This window comes from Cicer arietinum, chromosome 3 (genome assembly GCF_000331145.2).
Source record: "Cicer arietinum cultivar CDC Frontier isolate Library 1 chromosome 3, Cicar.CDCFrontier_v2.0, whole genome shotgun sequence".
NCBI lineage: Eukaryota > Viridiplantae > Streptophyta > Magnoliopsida > Fabales > Fabaceae > Cicer > Cicer arietinum.
Window position 1 is genome coordinate 52395229 of NC_021162.2, and position 26055 is coordinate 52421283.

At 28.7% G+C, this 26055-nt stretch overlaps 2 protein-coding genes across 2 annotated transcripts; one reads left to right on the forward strand and one right to left on the reverse strand.

Annotated features, from left to right (window-relative positions):
- Window positions 1-9327: 9327 nt before the first annotated feature.
- On the reverse strand, window positions 9328-13089 carry LOC101498161 (uncharacterized). Its single transcript, XM_004515557.4, has 4 exons — window positions 12692-13089; window positions 10415-10476; window positions 10180-10284; window positions 9328-9665 (listed from the first exon to the last, which is right to left on the reverse strand). Exons 1-4 carry the CDS (start codon window positions 12918-12920, stop codon window positions 9519-9521), a joined length of 543 nt encoding a protein of 180 aa, XP_004515614.1. The 5' UTR covers window positions 12921-13089; the 3' UTR covers window positions 9328-9518.
- An 8777-nt stretch (window positions 13090-21866) lies between these two features.
- LOC101498489 (uncharacterized) lies at window positions 21867-25830 on the forward strand. The gene is made up of 2 exons (XM_004515558.4): window positions 21867-25049; window positions 25277-25830. The coding sequence occupies exons 1-2, from the start codon at window positions 22184-22186 to the stop codon at window positions 25729-25731; spliced, it is 3321 nt and encodes a 1106-aa protein (XP_004515615.1). The 5' UTR covers window positions 21867-22183; the 3' UTR covers window positions 25732-25830.
- Window positions 25831-26055: the final 225 nt, after the last annotated feature.

Genomic DNA, 26055 nt, shown 5'->3' on the forward strand with positions numbered 1-26055 from the left:
TTTAACACCCAATTAAACATGCACTTAGTAAAGCAACATATTTTTTTTTTTTTCTGACAAATAACAACAACATATGTTTTTCATATGATCAAATTATCCACTAAATAACTAAGAGATTCAAGTATGTACCATAAAAATATAAGAATTCCTTAAAGGGAATTGTTCGACCAAATGCGTGTTTAAATTTGATTAAACTATATTCCTAAATATTAATTTAATTGTTTAATATTCATTGAGTCAAAAAGAAATCCAATGATGAAAAAAAAAATTAATGGCTAACGAATCTCTCGAGAATTTTTTAAGCTATTTTATTTTTGACAAAGGACAATTTTTAAGCTATTAAAAATGATGTTTTGGACAGTTGGGATATTCAATGATTTGCCTCTTTTGCTTTTACAAGTCTTATGTTATTATTTATTTATTTTGTCTCTGCACGCTTACTTTTGTAAAATGGCCTACAAGTTTAATATTGCACTTTGCAATCTTTGAGAATTGAAGGTAAGGTTTTCTATGCAGACCGCTACTACACCCTTCATTATCATTTCAAGGTAAATATATAGTGGACCAACAATAACATAGGGTTCTCTAAGATCTATGTTTCTTAGTAAAAAAAAAATCTATGTTTCTATCACCATACACGTGTCAACCATGGTTTCTGATTGAACTTGATCAAGTTATTGAGTAATTTTATGAGTTGGGAAATGGCTTAAATGGGTGTGTATTTGTGCAACTTGAGGCATGGTGTGAGTCCAATTGTGATAAGTGGGTTTCTCGAATTGATTGAGTCATGAGGGGTGTATGGGACTATTACATTGAGCTAAAAACAAATATATGTGTTAATATTTAATCTTTATTTAAAATTTTAATGCATTTAGTATTATGTGTTTTTATCACTATTATGTGATTTATTATTATTTTTATTTATTTATTAAATATGAGACTTTTACTCGCGCATAATATCTCAATAATATTTCTCTCAAGTGTGTATTTATCCATTCATCTGAGTATGTTATCATCAAGTAGAACATTTTCCATTCACATGTATTTGCACCATGGTTACTAGTTAGTGACACATCAACAGGACATTCGTATAACCACTATTGTAAGAAAATTTGGCTCTCATACGCGTTTGAGAGATTCTTACATTGGATTGAGAATAAATAGAAAAGTTAATTGTACGTTATATCTTTATCAAACATCTCAAAACATTGATTATATAAATCTTCTCACTTGTATATTGTCCATAATTTATAATGCTTCAAACATAAAACAACAAGAGATAAATGATATGAATAAATTGAATGAGTGGATGATAAAGAAAAAAAGAAATTAATCTCAAAATAAGTGTAACATTGTACTCAATCTGTCAACAATAATTGTCATATTTAAGAATTTGTTTCAAAAAGACAATCAATTTTTTTAAATGATCAAATTTTAATTTTAATATAATATTATTATTTTTAATTGTATCTTTGGATTGTTATTATATGCATTACTACTAATCTACTATCATCCAATGTTTAATAAAGATATTTTCTCTTTTACTTATTTTTTTTTCTTTTCTAATATATATATAAAATGATAAAATTCGAACGTGACTCTCACTTAAAAAATAACAACGGACAAAATTGGAAAATAAATAAATAAAAGATGAAACTTAAAAACAGACAACATAAAAAAAACAGAACAAAAGTATAGTCAAGACTAATTTCTTTTAAAAGTATAATATTATCCTAGTATTACATTATGTATTTTGAGTCTATGATCCATAGTTCCATTTATCTAAGTATATATTAGCAACATTTTCACCGTGAGGATTCTATAGTTTATAGACTTTTTTAAGGATATAGTTTCTATCAATCCCATTATTTTTCAACAAAGATTGATTTTTTCTTTATAAAGAAGAGTGGTCTATTGATATATTTACAGTCAGAATGGTACGACACCATTAACCACGAAATAAAACGAAACATGCATAGTCCATTACAAACCCGCATAATCATTGAAATAAATCCTTTTTTTATTTATTTAAATAGAGTTAAATCCTTTGTATATATAGTTGCAATTTAAATAAAAATAGTATAAATATTGATTGATAAATGTAGCAACTCATTATCTTCTTCTCCTTTTTCATGATTCATATCAATATACTTTTTAGAAAGGCTAAGAAGAACATGAGTAGTAGGAATATCTTTATAAGCGTCTATGGGCTCCTTTAAGCTCCTAAAGTGAAAGCATGTGAACATAAATAAAATTGAGTGGTTCATGTTTCATTAAATAATAATCAGCAATAACATACGCACTTATTTTAATTGATAATCACTTAAACAAATGTTTATTACTAATTTACTGTTTAGTTTCACGCTTATTCGCTTTCGTTAATAGTCCTTAATTTCGCTTCCTTTTACTTAACTACTTGTTGTTTTCTATTATTGTTTGAGCCTAAGGTTTGACTAACTAATCAGTTAATTGCTTTTTTAGCGTTCTAAGAAAACATAAAGTAAGAACATAACGAATTATCAACATCAGTATGGTTTTTACTATGGAAAAATTAACATTTTTACTTAAGAGATAGAGTGACAATATGCCCGATTAGAAACCTATATAGTCTAGCTTAAGCTAGACATATGTCATACTCCTTTTATACAACGTAGGCCAAATTTTTTATAAAATCAAATTACATCTCACTAAAAAAGTCTTTTAGATAAAAATAAATTTATTATTATTATTATTATATTAAATTTTGTATTTTATTTTAAATCATAAATTTGTTATATTTTTATGTCATTTAATTATATTACTTTTTAATATATTTAAATATACTTAAAAAATAAAATTGAAATGTTATATATAATTAAATTGTCTAAAAAACCATCTTAAATAATAAAATAGAAGATAAGTTCATCGACATAATTAAATATAATTTTAAATAAATTTTTAAATTTTGTCAGACTTTAAAAAATCTCAAATCAAACTTAAAAATTAGACCTATCTCTAATAATAAATTAGTCAGACTTAGACATAACATTTTTAATATAAATTAAATTTTAAATCTTGTATATCTTAGACTTTCTTATTTTTAGGTATATTAAATGATAGACTTTCTTATTTTTAGGTATATTAAATAATCATTTTTTATTTAAAATTCATCAGGACAAAATCACGTTAGTCACCTAAAATAACAACAAAATTTTCGACCATAATAATTATTTTGAGAGATAAATAAACTAATGTGATTAATTTTCTTTTTAAATTACAAAATATTTAGAATTACATTAATTTTCGAGAACAAATTCCGAATTATTTCGATTATCCATTCCAATGTCTTATTTATTTTGTAATATCAACATTATAAATTCTGAGTCAAAAATCAACATTATAAATTAAGATTGTTTCTGCAAATACTTTACGGAACAACAAATGATAATGTTGTGATCTTTATAAGCATGTTAAAGAACAGTGAAGGTGAAGCTTTCAAATCTCTCCATCTGATATTGAGAATTATCAGTAATTCATATTTGAAGAATTCAACACAATACAGACAGCAATAACATTTGTTCGCCACGGTGGAAACATACTTTTTTTAATGCTGTACAACATGTGAAGACTATTATTTTTTTAAAGAAAAATATTGGAAAGGTCCAAACTTTTATTAAATAAAGTAAACATTAATATTTATTTTACAGCTATTTTTGAAGAGATTTAAAATTTATTGAAGATAATTGAAATTTAACATTTAAGATTATGATGGTAAATTTTTATCAGTGAATTGATACATCTTAGACATCAAAAATCTATTATTGATTATAGAGATAGTTCATTTATTATTTTCTTTTTAAGTTTTGCTTATCATATGTTAATCTTTAACTTTTTATTTCAGTGTTACAGTTTTTTGTTTAAACTATAAGTTTATTAAAAAGAAAACAAAAAACTCTTGATGTAAATAATTCTTTTAATTATTATTATTATTAATTTTTTTTAATCAATAAGTTAAACTAAGAATCGTAATCGTGAGAAGTATGATGCAATGTTGCATCCATAAAATTCCCTTGAAAAAAATATATAGTTTACGTATCTTATAAATGAGAGACCGATATTATTATAATTCGACATTAAATTCCAACCTTTGTTTTCTAAGAAGAGGTAAGTTAAAAGTTAAAACCATGAAGTTCTGAACAACATAAACCACATTTTTCTTTGTGCACCGCCATGCTTTCCTATTGAAGCCAATTGATACATCTTCCATTCCTATTTTAGAAATGTAATTTTTCATTGATTAAAATTTAGTGACAGCTTCTACCGAGATGGTTCATGGTACAAGTACAACTATGCTCATTTTGTAATTATGAAAAGTATACGATTTTTTAGAAGCTATAATAAAATTATTTTCCTTTTTCCAAATCTAGTTTCTTTTGATCCCCGCTACCTTTTTTATCTTTTTCTTATGCAATGGATGATAGTAGATTAGTGAATCTTACATGTGGTTGTTGACATATATGATGTCACAAAAAGACCTAACATACTTGTGGAAAAACAACTAACCTAGACAACCGCGGAACTTGAATAAATATTTTTGAATCGTGGAATTTTTAAAATTTTAATTAATAAATTAAATATAATATTTTATTATACATTATAATTTTAGGTTGTAAATTTGTGATGTAAATATGCAAAAAAAATTGCAAACACAACTGCAAAAAAATGCCGAATTGGATTGAAAAATTGTATATGTCTATGAGAAATAGAGTTACGAGTATAACATATTGATTTGATTCATATGTTTGAAGAGCAAAAATCTAATTTAAAAAGATAGTTAGTTTTGTTGAATTTTTAGAATTTTTCTCAGAAAATTAAACTCAAACTGATGAATAGCATTCTGATTCGGTTATGATCAATTAAGTTAATATTAATAAAAATTAAGATGCTTATTTTAAAAATATAATTTTTTTTCTTTCAAATACTAGATTTTTTATACTATTATAGCAATTTAATAAACACTATTTAAATTACAATGAGAAAAATAATATGTAAATGAATAAAAAAAAATTTAAATACAACACATATTTAAGATATTACTAATAATATAGTCTAATGATTTTATTCAGATAATAGTGATCCATTTTAAATAAAGTGAAATCATACTCAAATCAATAGAGATTGAGTTTATTTGGGTCTATTTAAATTGAACTTGAACATAAAAAAAAAAATCAATTTAATTGATTTTGATTTTTTTAATAAATTTATTAAATATTGATTTAATTTTTATATCTCTAAATAAAACTCAAAATACTTAAATTAAATTAAAAGTTAAGTTAAAAAATATAATATATTTTTAAAATTAATATTTTTTTAAGTTATTTTTATTAAAAAAATTGTTAAGAATATTGAGATAGTCGTGACTACCTTATATCCTTATCGAACTCCGCTAATGAGCTTAGAGAATAAATCATCTAAGTATAATTTACACATGAAAGTTGGAAATGCGATAATTAATTAAGGTATGTAATGTGCGCAAAATATAATTGAATTATTCTTAAATATTTGTGCATGCCTGACATCACACTATTATGATGCAATATAGCTTTTACTTTAGCATTTTCAGCCATGTTTAAACTACCATCATTGGTCATTTTCAATTCCACCGTCACAATTCACAAATTTGTCATTTTCAACTCAAACCATTACGAAACATCATCATCATGTAGAAGCAGGAAGGTTTAGAAATGGAGACAAGCGCGTAAAACTTGCATACTAACTACTCCCTCCATCTCAATTTATAAATCTAAGTTTTTTATTTTTATTTTTTATTTTTTAAGAAAGAGAGAATAATAAAGTTTGATGAGTGGGCTGCAATTTTTTCTTTCCGTCTTGTATTGTGCACAAAATAGCTTTTGAACATTGTATTGCGCTCTTAATTTTATAATAATATCTTAAAATCTTGCTTATAATTAATTGTGAACATACTTTTTAATTCTAAATTTTTATAGAATTATCGTGGGTAAGAATCAAACCAATGATTTGATTAATCCAAATATCCAACCTACACCAATTAAATTGGTTCAGTTTTTTTTTTCAAACTTAATATCTATTATTTCGAATATCGATTTTATAAAATTCAAAATCCATTACTCGAAACTTGAAACAAAATATTATATTTTATTATTGTCTTTTATTTCACACTATATTAGTATATTTATTTTAAAAAAATATGTTGCATTCATGTAGTTTTTTATAATTGTATTACCTTTTTTTTATTGTAGCTTATATACTTTTATTTTTGTTTTTATAAAAGATAGTAAATACCATTATAATTAACTCACACAACTGCGAGGTCTCGGATTCGAACCCATTACATAACCTTCAATCTAACAATATCGATATTTGTCAGTTGAGTTATGACTTAAGGATTATACTTATTTTAATTATATAAAAAGTCTATAGTATTTGAATAAAAACTTATTTTAGATTTGTTAAAATATTCACCCGATCAAACCAAACCAACTCGTTTTTCATCGCTTTATTGATTCGAATTTTGTGAGAAAAGATTATCAAAACTAAACTAAACCAAACCAATTATTTTTTATTAGTTCTGATTTATTTTCTCCTAAAAATCGAACCAAATTGACCCATTACACTCCTATTTAGAATCTTGCCTACAACCCTAACCCTAAGGGGTCTCCCCCTCCCGTCCCTCTACCCCAACCCTCTTCCTACCTTCTATACGATGAGTTGTCGTTTCATGCCATTGAACTTGATTTCGATCTAATCTATTACGTAGTAAATTTAGAAAGAGATTTGAGTGGGAATGAATCATGTGTTGTGTAATTTTTACATGAGAGAGTAAAATGTAATCTTACGCCACAATGCATAAGTGATTTAGTACTAGAGAAGTTTTATCTTTTTAAAATTTAGAGAAGTTTTGACGACTGCGAAATTTGTTATGATGATAAACCAACAAACTGTTGATAAACTAGATTTAGATCCATTAACTTTGAGTTTTATACCTTTTGATAACTTTAGGCAAAAAGAGGAGATAGTGCTTAAAAACTGAGGAAAAGTGGAAGAAAAAGTTGAAAGAGAAAGAAAAAGAGAAAAGATGAGAGGAAAAACAAATTAAACAGGTTGCATATATATATATATATATATATATATATATATATATATATATATATATATATATGTGTGTGTGTCTATTTTTTTTAGAAAAAGTTGAAAGAGAAAGAAAAAGAGAAAAGATGAGAGGAAAAACAAATTAAACAGGTTGCATATATATATATATATATATATATATATATATATATATATATATATATGTGTGTGTGCCAATTTTTTTTTTAAATATACTTTTTCTCTAAGATAGATCCTACTTCCACTTGCATATAAATTACTAATCAACCTATTTAGATTTTGTTTGCAAGTTTGAAAAATAGAAAGGAAAAAAATAATGAAGAAATGAAAAGTTTTGGGAGGAGAAAATTTTGATAAATTTATTTTTATTTATTATAAAACTTCCACCTAATTTGAAGAACTCAAAAATTGTATTGGAAGACAAATTTGGAGGATTTTGAAGGAGACAAATTATTTTCATATTTTTATAATACTCTATGAATTAAAAATATATTAATTTTAAATATTCTCCTATTATTCTTGACAAAATCACTTTAGTTTCTCCTATCTTTAATGTCTTCTTTCTTCTAAATTCAATTCGTTGAATTGACATCAATTAAATTATAATATTTAAATTGTAAATATGAAATCAATTGTTAACTAACATTTCGAAAAATATTGTCAATTGTTACAGTTTTAGGTAATTTTTAAATATTAGTATACTGTGGACAATATCCATTTAGAATTTGCCTCTATGTGGCTAGTTATTAAATGCACATGGATATCCACATAAATATTTGTGGATATAAATGGAGATGGAGGCTTCCCAATTCTCATATCTAAACCAGAGTATGAGGAATTAGAGATAATGGGGAAAAAGTCAAAAGTCAAAAGGTTTCGTACTCATGAAGATTGAATAACTAATTTAGTCACTATTTGGTCTCTAAATAAAATAAAAAATAAAATAAATGACTCACTAAAATGAAAATTTACAATCAAATTACATTCAAAACACAAAACACAGGAACTGAATTTACTAAAAAAAAAAAAAAAAAAAAAAAAAAACTAATGTGATTAAGAATTTTTAATTTCAAATATTATTTTGAAATTCCATTAATTTCAGATTCCTGGATAAAAGATGGAAATGAGAAATACAAATATTTATAGAAAGTAACAAGAAAATAATAACACCCAACAAAATCCTGTATAAATTAAATTCATTTGCCAAAACAGGATTTAATTTGTACAAGCTCCATTTGGACATTATGTGGAACCTGGAATATAATTCCCATTCACATCAGGAACTACAACCAACTTTTCTAAGTACATTAGTGTATGTTTGGTTCAATAGTTAACAATAAATTGAACATAAAATGATTTATGTTTGGATGTATTTACGTAAAGTAAAATGAAATAAATTTCAGTATAAAAATTATATTTTAACTCAAAAGTTATAAATCCTAACTTCAAGTTAGAATCTATACTGTAGACAAAATCAATTCTACTCAATAGCACCAAAACATGTCAATATCAATTTTATACCTCTAAAATTGATTTTGACTCATTCAAAAGTGAGATCTAAAAATGCACTAAAGTAAACACAAAAACTAGTAAGTGAACAATTGAGGAGGAGGGGCATGAACAGGAACCATAAGCAAGTTTTCTTCTCAGTACCACAAGAAGAAAGTGTAGTTTCTTTCCAGTAGAAACTAAAAAACTAAAACCACATCTCGGAAATCAACTCATCTAAACCTTTTTTTATACCAAAAAATACTAAAACCAAAGTTCTCATAAGGACAAAAATTAAGCTGATATAACAATGGAAAAACGGCGTTGGCAATTAATAAATTTAAGCTGAAACCCTCTTAACGTATTTAATGTTAAGAATAGTTTGTTATCAAAACTTCAAAAGCCTTATTTCTATCAACAACTTAATCAAACACTTATAATATAAGCGATTATCATATAAATTGTTATGTATAAATTATTTCTATAAGATAAAATAAAGTTAAACTGCTTTCATTCTCATGTAAGTTATAAGTTGTTTTTATAAGCTATCCTGAAGAGTTTGTGTAAATAAGCTGAAAACAATTTATAGAAAAGTCATAAACTGTTTCCATACAAACAGTCTAAAGTGCTTTTGTCAATAGATAAGTTCAAATAAATCAATCCAATCAGGCCCAAAAAAGTAAAGCAAATCCAAGCAAGATTTATGTGATATCGGTGCAATAAAAATGTCATTTGCATTGAGACTCTGTTAATAAATGAAAAACAACATCTGTATATATGATGAAAATTCCATTCTATCAAAGTTTTTCCTTTCTCATTAAAACTAACAGTATTACAACTTTACATCTAAAATATGTATAATGTAGAAATTGAGTGGTTCAAAATTACTTACTAAGATGCTATTACTTGTATTTTTCCATTATCTTTTTAGCTTCTTCCACAGGATCATCATCCAAAGGACTGGTGGTAGTGGTAGTTCCTCCATTACCGCTCGGTCCTTCATCTTTATTAAATGCTAGGTATGCAAAGTATGCAAGTCCTATGGTGCCCTATGAACAATCAACTTGTGTTAATCACAACATATAGGATTGAAGCTTAAAGCTTAGAACTATCTTAATCATTGGGAAACATTCAGTTTTAAGAAAAAAATTCAACCCTATAAAAGGGAAGGGACAGATTCGCCATTTTGAAAGCTATGGTGTATTGAAGTTGACTGTTGAGCAGTATTATCGATTGTAGACGGCAGACCATGGTGTAAAACCAAACATTCGCCATTTTGAGCCTCCATAAAACACCATGGCGGTTGTCCAAATATCCGCCATCAGAATATGCCATGGCCGATATATGACAACAATGCAATTGAGACTCGTATGATTCTATGAATGTGTGACAAGTGATAACCATGGATACATATATAATATTGAAGCAGCAGTAGTAGTAAAAAATAGTACCTTTACCATAACGCACAAACATGACAATTGATTTCATATGAATAGTAAGTGATAAAAAACTTCAAAACAATAATCTGAAATTTTAATTTGATAAGGAAAATGGATGGCTTACCAATATAAAGAAAGCTGTAGAGATGAGAGACTTGAATACAAAAAGGAAAACACTCAAAGCCACAAAAGTTACTGAAATCCTTGCTATTGGTCTTGGTATAGAACTCTAGCATCATCCAACAAAAGAAAAGAAAAATGTGAAAATCTACAGTATTCTAGTATTTGTAACAAATTTGAAGACTGCATGTAGATAAATCAAATGATTATCAAAGATGGAAAAGGTAATTCTAACTTACAGGAACCAGATTTGTGCCTGCCTCAACTCCATCCTTACCAACTCTCCATGCATTCTGCAGAACTATCTCGTAACCATAGAGATAGTTGAATTGAAGAAGCGATAGTTAGGCTTTCTGAAAAAGCAAAATAGCTGAAAAGGGAACTACGAAAAATATAATGGCTAGGATTTATACAGTACAGAACAACTCTTCAAATATTAAGTGTTCCCAATTCTGAAGGGCATACAATCGGCACAAATCACAAGATATTTCAATGTGCAACAACTCTTAATCAAATTGTGTTTTTCCTTATAAATAAGGATGCCTCATCAAGAATGCATAATAAACTTAAGAATAATTTCTGATCTTATGTTTGATCCTCCATGAATTTCCAAAAGCTAGCAATTATCTAGACATAAAAGGATCATTTCTTCCAGGTGGCTATCTACGCATGAAAACTATGTAAATTTTAGGATTAAATTGAGATTTGAAACTCTAGGAAATTTGATTTGGCATATGCAATTGATGGTGCAAATGCATCCTCAAAGAAACATCAATGCCAGAAATTGTTACTAGCCTTTTTACATCCCAAAATAAACTTCTTTCTTGAGATTAGAGAGTTTGATGCCGTCTAGCTCCAGTAATGTTAGAATTATTCAGTATTGTCGATGGTGGAATATAGCAGAAGGCAAGGACGAACCCACTTTGATAGTTATGGGGGAAGATGCTTCCACTACGATTTCATTATTTCAACATATTTGGTATCATATATTCGATATATTGAAGCGTTCCATGCTTGACAGATTTTTGCTATCATGTATATCATTAAAAACAATGGGCTTTATGAATATTACATATTAGAAGTCTTAATTTACACTTTTTACTTTTAAAACTAAAATGAAAGCAATTGTTTTTATTACATTAAACTACATCCTGTATATATGTTGTGCAGGGATAACCAAATTTGCCAAGCCTCAATCTTGTTTTTGTGACTATTGATTTTTTTCGGAAGTTTTGCTCCTACAACAAGAATTCTCTAAGTCCGACCCTGGCGTAAGGCCACAAATCCGCGATATAAACATGCCATTGAGGCCTATGGTGCTGACATGGCAGAAATCATTTCACAAATTGCCTAAAGTGGTTGTTAAAAAATCTGTTACACCATTCCGCCAGGGCGGCACCATGGCCGCCATTTAACAACAATAAATCTGAATGTGAAGCCAAAACATAAAGATCCAAAACATGTATGTGATCGAAAACATAAAGACCATAATTAATGCAAGATACCGCATCATAGATTGTGAAGGTACCACATACTTCAAAAGGTTTTTGGTGATCTATATGCTTTTACAGCCAAAAAAATAATGCATTTCAGGAAAAAAGTGTTACTTTATTTTTAAATTAACTACAAAGAAATAAAATAAATGAAGACCATTCTAAGTTCTAAATTTCTAATCTAATGTAGAATGAAACAGTCATTTGTGAAAATCCAAATGAGTATCACTGACCAGTGTTGTTAATTACGGATCGCGGAAAAAAGCGGTTAGTTGAAATTCCTCTACACGATAGCGCCGCAATAGGGCTATTTGACAATACTTTATACTAAATAGCGTATTGCGGAGCAATAACAATTTGTTCAATTTCTGCTATAACTACTATTTGACAACACTATCACTACCACAAATTGGCAAAGATGAAGCATATCCATTAACTAGTTCAATCTAGAACAAAAATTAACAAAATATGTAACTTCTTTTTTTATCAAGGAAGCCATAGCACATTGGTTGAAGTTGTTAGTATGTGACTAAGAGAGCATCTTTCCAATGACTATAGTTCCTTCACTATTCAACACCAAACTCCTCTTTAGCTTTTAGTGTACCTTCAATAGTCATAGCTTTTTTAATTTTATCCAACTGATTTATGCATGTTTGGATGGAAAGTGAGTGTGTCAGAATCACAATGAGCTACCATGATTTTGGCAAAAGCTACCTTTGGAGCTTGAACAAAATTACAATGTCACCGTGATTTCGTCAAGTCAAATTCAAAGCTCACTGTAATTCCAAACATGCATGCGCTAACATCAAAACTAGAACTTACCAAAGAAACAAACAACTACAAGGTATTAAATAATAATCCATGAACAAAACCTGAAATTATTATCCCTTCGCCTTTTCTAAACACTATATTAAAACTAATTAACCAGAGAAATGCATAACATAAGGAAAATAATACAAAATGTAAAACAAAACAAAAATCCAAAATAATTTAATTAAAAAAAGATAGAAATTTAATGCTAACCTTTATAAATATTCGACTGTGCTGCAAAAACTACAAAATTGGAGCGAGGTTTCAGGCTTCTGGATACCTTGAAGTGTGTGTTTGAGAGGAAAGTTGGGTTCTTTAACTTCAAAATGGAATTGGGTGAACGAAATTGATGATGGGTAAGAGCCAAGTTTCGATTTTGACAACAACTTGGAAAACAAGGGGCAACAGAACTAAAATTTTGAACAATACCATAAGCAAACATTTTTTTCCTTAAATGTAACCTAGATTAGTTTCAATCAAAGAGATGAAATGAAACAATGTTGTTTTGATTGGTTTCAGGTACACATAATAATGGCAGAAGAACAGTTTCACTGAAACATAGAAGAGAAAACAACATCAGATAGAAGACAAATGGGAACATAATAGCATATAGTAGTGACTTTGCTCTCAGCCTCAGAAAGCTAGGCTCCAACTTCTTGGGCCCTTATTTGGTCTTGTAGCCCAATAATGGCCCAAACATTTTACCCAATTTTTTAAAAATTTACCATAACTCCTCAATTATACCCCTACCCCTACAATTAACATAAACTTTCAATTTTTCTCTTCTTTATAAACAACATAATATGTTTTTCACTAATTTCATTATAAAGATTTTTCTAAAATTTTTTCAATACACTTCAAAAGATTTGAACTATCAAAATTGTCAATAGATGAATGTTGATGTGGGATAACAGATTTTTTTTATAAAAAAAAATTAGAGACAAATATGAAATTTTCAAGAATTTGTGAGATAGGAGAATACTTGTGGTATGAGGTAAAAATTTTCCAACTTTTTAAGCAAAATACACTAAGGCTGAAAACAAAAAATTAAATCCTATTTAGTTTGAATGAGTATTTGTCCTAGTTTTTAAAACTAAAAAATAAAATGAACAACATAAAAAGTAACAAATTCTTATTCATCACACAAAAGACTTTTTTAAAACTAAAAACAACTGCTCCACCACAATAGAACCTAACAACACTAGGATGGGGCTACCAATTAAACTCTCTACTGGAAATACATTGAGAAATGTTTTAGGTAAAATATAAAGTAATATAAAGAACCTCAAAATCAATCTATAACTAGGCACTCTAGCTACCCACAACTTGCATGCAATGTTAGACAAGCCTTAGCAACCAATTTCAACGGCATAAACGAGTTTCTTTTGAATTTGGATTTTATTGTGACCCTTGGTGAAAGGGATTAACTTTGTCTTGCATGATACCTAAGTGTGCATACATATTAGATAGTACAAGAAAAAGTTAATTCCTTTCATCAAACTAAATCATCATTTTTAGATTCATACATAAGTGTGCATACATATTAGATGCATACATATTCTCTCTCATTTTTTCTCAAACTAAATCATCATTCTTTTCGCTAAGGCATGTAATACCAATTCCAATGCACCTGTATTCATATATATTCATTAACAGAAAATTAAAATATTCGTTTATTCAATTATTTTACTTGTAGGTACCGTTCTGCAAATTTTATTCACAAATATCTGCAAATATGGATTTAATTTCCACCCATACACTCATTTTATTTATTTTTGTGCAGTTTTCCATTTTTAAATCGGTTTACGTTTTTTTTTAGATTAATTTGAATACGAACACCTCTAAATCATATATACATACACACACTGGTGGGATACATTTTGATTTTTTTTTTATTACTTTTTCACTTGCATCAATAGTTATACATGATATATATATATATATATATATATATATATATATATATATATATATATTATATATATATTTATATTTATATTTTGAAAAAATATGTATTTTTATATGATATAATAATACAATGCCAGATTTTTGAATGTTGAAATAATATTACTCTTTTAGTTTTTAAGTAGACTCCTTAAATGAGTTAAAAAAAATATTTCTTCCAGTATGTTAGAATTCAAGTTTAGGTGGATAGTCTCAAATCGACTAAGAATTGAGGAAATGTTTGATATATAAGAGATGTGATCCATATATTCATTGCTTTAAGATTTTAGGTTAAAATGTGGTGTCAAGATCTCTTAAGGATACCGACGTTTAGCTCGTTGTTGCTGTCTCACTCTCCCAAACTCTCTAACAAGACTCACACTTGAGGGAATACTATTAGAATTCAAGTGTGAGTAATTAGTCTAACATTGACTAGAAATGAAGAAAATGTTAGATATATAAGAGAGGTGACCCATATACCCATTGCCTTAAGGTTTTGGATTGAGATGTAGTATCAAGTTCTCTTATGGTTCCTAAATGTTTAGACCGTTGTTGGTGTCACTGACACCCCAACAAGTAGTATTAGAGTTGGCTTAGTGGGGGAGTGTGGGAGATCCTTGTTGGAATTCATGTGCGAGTGATTAGTCCTACATCAATTATGAATAGAGAAAATGTTGGATATTAAGATATGTGGTCCATATAACTACTGTCTTAAGGTTTTAGATTGAGGCGTGATGTCAAAATCTTTTAAGGATCCTAGACGTTTAATCCATTGTTGCTATTGCATTCCTCCGAACTCTCCAATAAGTGATACTAGAGTCATGATTTAGACAAAAAAAAATTAACGTCTTTAATTTAAATTTAAAACTAAATCCATAATTAATTTTATTTGACCAACTTTTGCTTATATTTAATACACAAAGCAATAGACTCCAAGTGAAATCTTGTTTTTGGTAAATCGAATAAAGGGTATAGTCACAAGATTGTACCATTCCCTATAATAATTAGAATATAGCTTTTAGGAAAATAAAGAGTTGATTCTCATCTTGTAGACTGTGTTTACAGGTATTGCTTGCAGCTTCTTAATGATTTTGGCCATGACGGCTTGTTTTAGAGTCCATCAACATTGATCATTAAGGTAAAAAGGTGGGAAAGTGAAGGGAGTAGTGAAGTAAATACATATCCAAATCCACCTAAAATATACCACCAAGAAAAAGAGGATTCCCTATAATAAATACCATTATTAATTATCAACAGGTTTGTAAGTTAAAGTATTGGTAGTTGATTTTTCAAGAAAAATGGAGGTAAATGTTAGTGGTTAATTTGTTAGTAGAGAGGAAAAAATGTAGTTCAGATTGAATTCTTGATCTCTTTTTAATATTCATTTAGTGTCTTGTAGTTCACCAATAGAGTTATCTCTTTCTCAATACTCTGTGTGTTATTTTTAAATTATCATTTTTTAGCTTTTAATACATATTAAGACAATCAATAAAAGTTGTTATTTTTTATAACACTATATATCTTTTTTGAGAAATTCTATCATAGATGAGTTAATTCGACATGTACTGCTACATTTGATATTTAAATTAATAGCTAAATAATTTTAAAAAAGAATTATTTTTTATTATTAAAAAATTATAATAGCTAAATATTATTTATCAAAATATTTTTTTTTTAAATTTGATTACTAATAAAAGTGAATATTAAATATTTTTACAATAAAATGTAAAACATTAGTATAATTTATAAACAATGAAATAATGTATTTTCTTATCAAATGATTTTTTGATTCATAAAAATGATCACGAGTTTATTGATTTAGAGAGAAAAATAGTAAAACACTTCAATTTATGAATGTACCGTAAACTCCATTCTTTTTCCTATAATGACATTAATTATTTATCATTTAATTTCATACTTGGAATAACATGTAAATTTTATAATATTAAATTAAATAAACTCATAGCCATTGTGATTTTTGTAGACGACTCCATAAAAAAAATATAGCCCTCCACTTCTACATTCATCTGAAAGATGGTTTAAGATTATTTATTTGGTTTGAAATCACTCATCCAAGTTATTTTGTTCTCTTTTATTTAAATAAGTGATTTTTAAACATATTTAATTTTCTTTGGTGATTTATCTATGATTTCGTTATTTGCGAACGAGATTGTGTTGTTTTTCGTGTTGTTTGTTAATCTATCTTGGTGTGATGTTATCAACGTAAAAATAATCGTCACCATTATTAGCATCATCTTTTCTCATTAAAAGACTATCAGACTTATCGTTTATTTGAACAAATCAAACACTACTATAGTCAATTTGAGTTTAAAATTGAAAAAATAATTTGTATCAAGATAGATATAAAAAGTGTAGAATTTCAATCTAAAACAATTGACTTGTTTATTTTTGACCATGTTCAAAAAACTTTTTATGATTGAGTTGTAGGATATAAATCTTGGTTAACTAGTCTATTTACTTTTTTATATTTGTGATAGTTTTCTTTTTCTTATTAATAAAATATTACTTTTCTCTATAAAAAATGAAAGCGGGTAAGAAATGTACATTCCATATCAAAAATAAATTAAGATACCCTTAGCATTAGGCGCTATCATTCAATTTTACTCGTATGGCTGCAAATATTGATGAAAAAAGGAAAATATTAATATTAATAATGATATATATATATATATATATATATATATATATATCTATATATATATATATATATATGATTTTTATATCACTTTATTTTTTTTTATAATTTTTTTAATTACATCATCAATATATTATATTTATTACATCACTCTTTTTATTTATATTTATTACATCACTCTTTTTATTTATTTATGTCTTAAGGTATAAAAAAAGAGTTTTATTAACTAAACCTGAAAAAGGGGACAACGACCTTATCCAAGTGGTTAAGCATAATTACTTCTCAAAGCAAATTATTTTAAAATATGGAACATATAAAAAAGTAAAGCCATGTATATAGGTTGAATAAAGTAAATCATCAATGAACAAAACAACATATTTCAACATTTTCCAGTTATATAAACAAGAAAAAAAAGCCAGTCTAGCAGAATAAATTAATCTTCCACTCTATGACAAAGTTGCGATTGAAAAATTTATTTATATTTAAAGTCCAACAAATTTGAAACATAATTCTCTTCAATGAAGATAATATGTAAAAAAATAATATAAAAAATATATTATATTTATTGTTCAAATTAATTTGTCATTATGTCCTGAAGATGTAAATGACTAATTTTTTTTTTCTTTTTGTAGAAATCTAATCTACCTAAGTTCGATCAGCTATAAAGCATAATAATAATTAATATGTTTTTGGACCTAATATATATATATACTAACCAATAAAAATTAATAAGATCTCAATATTTTGTTGAGTTATCATACACCATGAACACTAAATTTATACGAAAGATGAAATAGATTGAAGAGGAAACTGAAGGAGTTGATTGAAGACGAAATCGAAAAAATGATGAAGAATTCGGAAAACTTCTTCAACGGAAAAACGAAAATCAACTTTGACAATTTCTGAAATGAAATAGGAAAATAAATTGAGAAGAAAAAAAATAAAAATAAAAAATTCAGAGATTGAAATGAAAATGAAGGTGTTGTTGCAGTTGAAGAACGAAAATCAACTTTGACAATTTTTTAGATCACTACGCAAAAAATGACATTTTATAGTGCGCCTTTTATAACGCTTATTAAATACAAGCACTGTTGTATAAATATTTTAAAAATAACGGAGGATACAACGACGCTTTTTTGACAACCGCTGTGGAAAAAACGCTGTTGTAGGATCATATAGGGTCACATAGCACTTGCACATAATGTTTATAAGGTTTTTACAGCGCTTTTGAAAAAGTGTTGTAAACTAAAGTGCCCTCACATAATATTTTACAGCACTTTTGGAGCGCTTTAAATACAAGCGCTGTAAAATATAGAGCTCTCACCTTATGTTACATAGCTTTTGAAGCGTTTTTTTGACAAGCGCTGTAAAAGACTTGCGCTTTCACATAATTAAATGAACTATTATAGCGCTTTTTATACAAGCACTGTAAAAAATTTGCGCTTTCACATAATTAAAGGACCTATTAGAGCGCTTATTGTATAAGCGCTGTAAAATCATTCACTTTAAATAAAAATCATTTACTTTAAATAAATAAAAACAAATTTAAAACAAACCTTACGAACCCTCATCTCCTCTACTCTGCGAACCCTTCTCTCCTCTACTGTGCGCCTATCTACTGCTCCTCTTTAAAAAAAAATTAGATACGTTGTCTCAGGTGCGATATTTATTAATTTGTTGTTATCACTAAAACTAATAAATTGTTACATAATAAATCATATAAAATCTATTCTTTTTTGAAATTTGTTGATCTGTTCTGTTTTGAAATCAGACTTGGACTGGAAATATTAAATATGTGTATTATATATTGGTATAATGTTATCAGTAGTTTATTATTTGTGTAACTGTATTTATATATGTCATATAAAATGGACCGGAAATTGATGTCTGCCAATCGATTGTCAAAAGAGTATGAAAATGGAGTGAAGGAGTTTTTTGAGTTTGCAATGAAGGAGTTTGTTGAGTTTGCAATAAAGGAGTTGTCAAAAGAGTATGAAAATGGAGTGAAATAGTTTGTTGAGTTTGCAGTTGAAGAACGAAAATCAACTTTGACAATTTTTGAGATGAAAGCGTTGTTGCGTGAACTGTATTTTTGGTGAAGGGGTGAATTGATTTTTTGAATGTGAATATTTCAGTTTTTTTTTTAATTATTATATATTGATATTAAATTAGAATAAATGATACTTTCTCTGGAGTTAAAATTAACTATAGTGACAAACAAAAATATATCACTAAAAGTTAAGTGTCACAATAATTTTTATTTTATTTTTATAGTGGTCTTTGTAGACTAATTTGTGAACATAGTCAAACTAGACTAAAATCCATAAAACTAACAATATCAATCTAAAGCTAATATATATATAATTTGTGAAGAAACTTATATAACACAGACAAATTATCCTAGGATGAAAAACATATAAAATTTGTGATAGTAAATTGAACCATTAAATATGCTTTCATTCATGTAACAATTTTTTTTTTAAGTTGACGCATATGCCTACGAAGCAATTCTAATAATCATCAAACAGCTATATCTAGGGGAATCTGCTTTGAATGAAAACTTTGAAAACAAAGAGCAAAATGCCAGAAAGCAATGCGAGCACTATTTCAAATTAAAGAAGCAGCTCGATTATCAACAAAAAATATACATATATATAAATAGTGCAGGCCATATTAGTGACTAATGTTTGAGGAAAACAATGCAATAACACATGGGGTGTATGAGCTATAGTTTTAGTGTCAAACAAGGCTTGTACGATTCAATGCTGCAGAAAATATTTAATACAATATGGCAAAAGAACAGAACCCCGAGGCAGAGGTGGTGGTGGTGTTGGTTCTCACTCCAAAATCTTATAAAAATAAAATAAATAAAAATTTATTGTCATCTTTTTTGCTTCACAACAAAGCAAGTACTTCATGGTCTCATGTCATGTGTCCTAATCTTATTACTTGGATTGAAACTGACTTTATCTAGCAAAATGAACTTGTAACATGTCTATTATTTATAAATATTTTTTTAAATTATAATATACTTATTTAGCAAGACTTTGAGATTATAAGTGGTATTTCAGTTAAATGTGACAGTCGTTCCAAGCTACTCGATGGAGGCGGTGTATATATACACACTTCGACGATCAAGTAAGTTTGTGCCAGAAAATAAGATGTTTTTAGGTTAAAATTTAAGCGTACTTTTATAGTTTTATAGGTGTTCTGTTACACTAGATTCCTCTAGGGTTTTGAGAATGATTTTGTTATATACGATCATCAGGGAGGGGTATATGCGATTCTCATATTGCTCTATGATGTGAGAAGTGTGTCATTTTAATTATGGAATGGTGATTACCATCTAGTGGTCGTAATCACGATTGAATTGTCATCGTGTGGCTCAAGGTGCGGACATAAGTGAACTATCGTGGTCTACCATCACTGGATTCCCTTTTCGACCATCTAAAGGCTAAGATTAAGGGTTTAGATGAGTTACCATAGACATCGACTTCAGATCCTTTTATAGAACATAATATGTCTTGATTTTGAGAAACTTCTATGTTATTGTTAGTCGGATCGAATTAATCTGAAGTAACTTGATTTATCTAAGAGCATCTACAGCGGTGAACTCAATATGGGTTCTTTAGATGGGGTCCACTGTGCCACATCATCTTGAAGCAATTCACTCATTTTCTACTCCAACGGTGAACTCAACATGATTCAAGTTCTACTATGCCACATCACCCTAAATCAACTCATTCATTTTTTACTGTTTAACTTTTAAAAAATTATATTATATTCCATTACTTTAATTTATACATTAATATTTAATTTTATTATAACTTAAAATATCAATTTAAATAGAAAAATAAATAAAAAAAGTACGTTAATAAAAACTTTAATAAACTTCTGTAACAAAAATTGTGAAAAAAAAGTATGAGTAACAAATTGTTTCTATTAATGAGCTAACAATCGTAATTAAAGGAGAAAAAAAGGCTAACGATGGTATATTAACTAAAAAAAAAGCTAATAGTTACAAAATTATTATTATTTAATAAATTAAAAAGAAGTTAACAGCTATAAATTAATAAAAAATGATAAATTTATTATTATTAATAAATTAATAAAAGGTAGCGGTTATAATTATATTATTATTAAATTATGAAAGTAGATAGAAAAACAAAAAGGTAACTGCTATGAAGCACCGTTCCTTCCTGACAGTACCGTGATGACATGTTGGCACAAGTCCAACGGTGAACCCACAACAAACTGGAAGTTAAGTAATTACACGCTGGCGGACGAACTCATTTTCACTCCCGTTGTAGATGCTCTAATGAACTTGGATTATGACATCCTAAGTCCGACTCAAAACAATATTCAATATAAGACTTTTAATATTTTTTTGTCTCAAATTATTTATACTTTAAGATATTGAGAAAATTTTAATTACATATTTACAAGAGTACCCTTATTTATTTGTGTCTTAACTTTCTTATATTAATGACTAGTACTTCACCTCAACTCCTTGTCTCCTACTACAGCAAAAGTATTTTAATCAAAATAAAGATTTATTTGTTCAAAAAATGAATGTAATCGATGACTCTCTTAAGTTGTGGAGTATAAGTCTTATTTCATTTTACTTATTGAGTCCTTATAAAAATTTGCAAAATACATGAAGGCAAAAAAATCAAATGTATGGATGACTAGTCGAGAATGTGGTCCCACAAAGTAGAATATGAGCTCCCACATTTACTTCTTACCTAATGATCTTGATCTTAGAGTTCTTGGCATTAATAAAAATCTCCCTACATTATTCCAAAAGGATTCCAAATTCTGACACATCCAAAGAGTTGCTGCTCAACACTTGCACTACCATCCTTTATAAGTCATTGTGGTGGAAATGTCACTTGCTTATAGAGATGAATGTGTTCATAGACATTTTGTTTTTCCACTCAATAAATATTGTTGAAATAGTATTTATTAAATGATTTACACACAAACACACAAACACAATGAAAAAAAGCAAGAGTTGATATATATATATATGGTTGAGTTTTTCATGCAAAAATTGGTAATGTGAATGTCGAGGCAAGTCTTGAGCAACCACAACCATTAGCAAAATGGCAAGCCACACTCTCTATCTTCTTCTGTTCACACTTCTTCTCCCACTTTCCTTTGGTTCAAATGATGAACTTAACACCTTATTCTCATGGATAAATAGTTCAACCAAACTTCCTTCACCTCTAGACTCAAATCCATGCAAATGGTCATTCATAAAATGCTCTCAACAAAACCATGTAACAGAAATAAACATACAATCACTTCAACTAGCACTTCCTTTCCCTCCCAACATTTCATCACTTTCCAATCTTCAAAAGCTTGTCATCTCAGGTTCCAACCTCACTGGCACAATCTCACCTGACATTGCTAACTGTCCTCATCTCACACTCATTGATCTTAGCTCCAATAGTCTTGTTGGTGAAATTCCTTCAACTATTGGAAACTTAAAAAATCTTCAAGTTTTAGCCTTAAACTCTAACCAACTCAATGGAAAAATTCCAATTCAGCTTTGTGATTGTGTTAACCTCAAAACCCTAGACATTTTTGATAATAACCTTAGTGGAACACTTCCAAATGAACTTGGAAAGCTTTCAAATCTTCAAGTTATAAGAGCTGGTGGAAACAAAGACATTGTAGGGAAGATTCCTTATGAATTAGGTGAATGCATGAATTTAACAGTGTTAGGACTTGCTGACACTAAAATCTCTGGTTCATTACCTTCTTCATTAGGTAAACTAAGTATGCTTCAAACAATTTCAATTTATAGTACTTTACTTTCTGGTGAAATTCCTTCAGAAATTGGTAACTGTTCTGAGCTTGTGAACTTGTTTTTGTATGAGAATGATCTTTCTGGTTCATTGCCAAAAGAATTAGGTAAGCTTTATAAGCTTGAAAGAATGCTTCTTTGGCAAAATAGTTTTGTTGGTAGAATACCTAATGAGATTGGAAACTGTACTAGCTTGAAGATTCTTGATTTGTCTTTGAATTATTTCTCTGGTGAAATGCCTCAAAGTTTAGGGGAACTTCAAAATCTTGAAGAGCTTATGTTGAGTAATAATAATATCTCTGGTTCAATACCAGCTTCTGTTTCGAATCTTTCGAATTTGATACAGTTGCAGTTAGATACAAATGAGATATCCGGTTTGATTCCTTCTGAGTTTGGAAAGTTGAATAAGTTAACAGTTTTTTTTGCTTGGCAGAACAAGCTTGAAGGCAGTATTCCATCAGAATTGGGAGATTGTAGAAGCCTTGAGGCTTTGGATTTGTCTTATAACTCACTCAATGATACTTTACCTTCAGGTCTTTTTAAGCTTCAGAATTTAACTAAGCTTTTGTTGATTTCTAATGAAATCTCAGGTTTTATTCCTCCTGAGATAGGTAACTGTAGTTCGCTTATTCGACTCCGGCTTGTAAACAACAGAATCGTCGGTGAGATACCGAAGGAAATAGGCTTTCTTAATAACCTTAGTTTCCTTGATCTGTCTCAAAATCGTCTTACCGGATCGGTTCCTCTAGAGATTGGAAAATGTAAAGAACTTCAAATGTTGAATCTAAGTAATAACTCTCTTTCTGGTGTTTTGCCTAGTTATTTGTCTTCTCTTACAATGCTTGAGGTTTTGGATGTCTCAATGAATAACTTTTCTGGTGAAGTTCCAATGAGTATTGGTGAACTTGGTTCACTTCTTAGAGTTATTCTAAGTAAAAACTCTTTCTATGGTTCAATTCCTTCTTCACTTGGAAAATGTTCAGGTATTCAACTTTTAGACCTTAGCAGCAACATGTTCTCAGGGAAAATTCCTTCAGAACTTTTTCAAATTGAAGCACTTGATATTGCTTTGAATTTGAGTCATAATTCATTATCTGGTGTGATTCCACCAGAGATTTCAGCTCTTAACAAGCTTTCTGTTCTAGACCTTTCACATAACATGTTTGAAGGTGATTTGATGGTGTTTGCAAGCCTTGAAAATCTTGTTTCTTTGAACATTTCATACAACAGATTCAGTGGTTATTTACCAGACAACAGGTTGTTTCATCAACTAGCAGCAACCGATTTGGATGGAAATCAAGGTTTGTGTCCTAATGGTCATCATGATAATTCATGTTTCATTGAAAATGCTGCAATGGGAAAAATGCTGAATGGTTCAAATTCTAAGAGGTCAGAGATGATCAAAGTGGCTATTGGATTGCTCAGTTCCTTGACTGTTGCAATGGCAATCTTTGGAGTCATTACGGTGTTTCGAGCGAGGAATATCGTTCGAGATGATAACGATTCTGAGATGGGAGGTGGAGGTTCATGGCCTTGGCAGTTCACACCATTTCAAAAGGTGAACTTTTGTGTGGAGCAAATTTTAAAATGTTTGGTAGAATCCAATGTAATAGGAAAAGGGTGTTCGGGGATAGTTTATCGCGCAGAAATGGAAAATGGCGATGTCATTGCTGTGAAAAGACTATGGCCAACAACAATGGCAGCCACTGCAAGATATGATCATAATCAAAGTGACAAGTTAGCAGTTAATGGAGGAGTTCGCGATTCATTTTCAGCCGAGGTAAAAACTCTCGGTTCTATTCGACACAAGAACATTGTGAGGTTCTTAGGTTGCTGTTGGAACAGAAACACAAGACTTCTTATGTATGATTACATGCCAAATGGGAGTCTTGGAAGTTTACTTCATGAAAGAAGTGGTAATTGCTTGGAGTGGCACATCAGATTCAGGATAATACTAGGAGCAGCTCAAGGTTTGGCTTATTTGCACCATGATTGTGCTCCTCCTATTGTTCATAGAGACATTAAGGCCAACAACATCCTCATAGGCCCTGAATTTGAACCTTACATAGCTGATTTTGGACTTGCAAAGCTTGTTGATGATGGAGATTTTGCAAGATCTTCTAGTACTCTAGCTGGCTCTTATGGTTACATAGCTCCTGGTTAGTACTACTCTTCCAAAAACATCAAATTTTAATATTTCCTTTTATCATGCATACAAATTTCTAAAACAGTTTTATCAATATGTCCAAATGTGGGTGATGCAACTGAAATCGTGGTCGTTTGCACTTTGGTTGTAAACTATTTGTTCTATATATGCTTTATCTCACTGTTACATACTAACATCTTTCCATTAATTTCTACTTTTTCTGCATGTTAATATTTGAAGAGTATGGCTACATGATGAAGATAACAGAGAAAAGTGATGTATACAGCTATGGTATAGTTGTATTAGAAGTACTAACAGGGAAGCAACCAATTGATCCAACAATACCTGATGGACTTCACATAGTTGATTGGGTTAGACACAAAAGAGGTGGGGTTGAAGTGCTAGATGAAACCTTGAAAGCAAGACCAGAATCTGAAATAGAAGAGATGTTGCAAACGTTAGGTGTGGCTTTGCTATGTGTAAACTCAAGGTCAGATGATAGACCAACAATGAAAGATGTGGTGGCAATGATGAAAGAGATTAAACAAGAGAGAGATGAATGTGTGAAAGTTTTTGATGCATCTTCTACAAATGATGAATCAGTGGAAGTGATGAAACATTCATGCACAACAAGTAGCAGCAACACAAATATGCATTTACATTACTCTCCTCATAGTTCTATAACATTAAAGTAACTTTGAAATATCAATAATAGCAATGTGTGACTAGGCAACTAGGTTTTTTCTTTGCAAGAGTGGTTTGATTTCTATCCAATTGTCATTACTTCAGCTTCATAGATATGGTTTGATTGTGTATAAGGATATTTAGTCTTAATAATTGTGACAATTGAAGTAATCTTTTTTCATTATGTTTATTACTAATCAAGGAGGGATATTATAATTTATAAACCTTGAAATATGTAACAAGTTTCTGCAATGCTTGAACTTGTGACAAATTTAATTGGACGAGTGGAACAAGTAATTTTCTGATTTTCTGAAAAGTCACACATCAATATATTT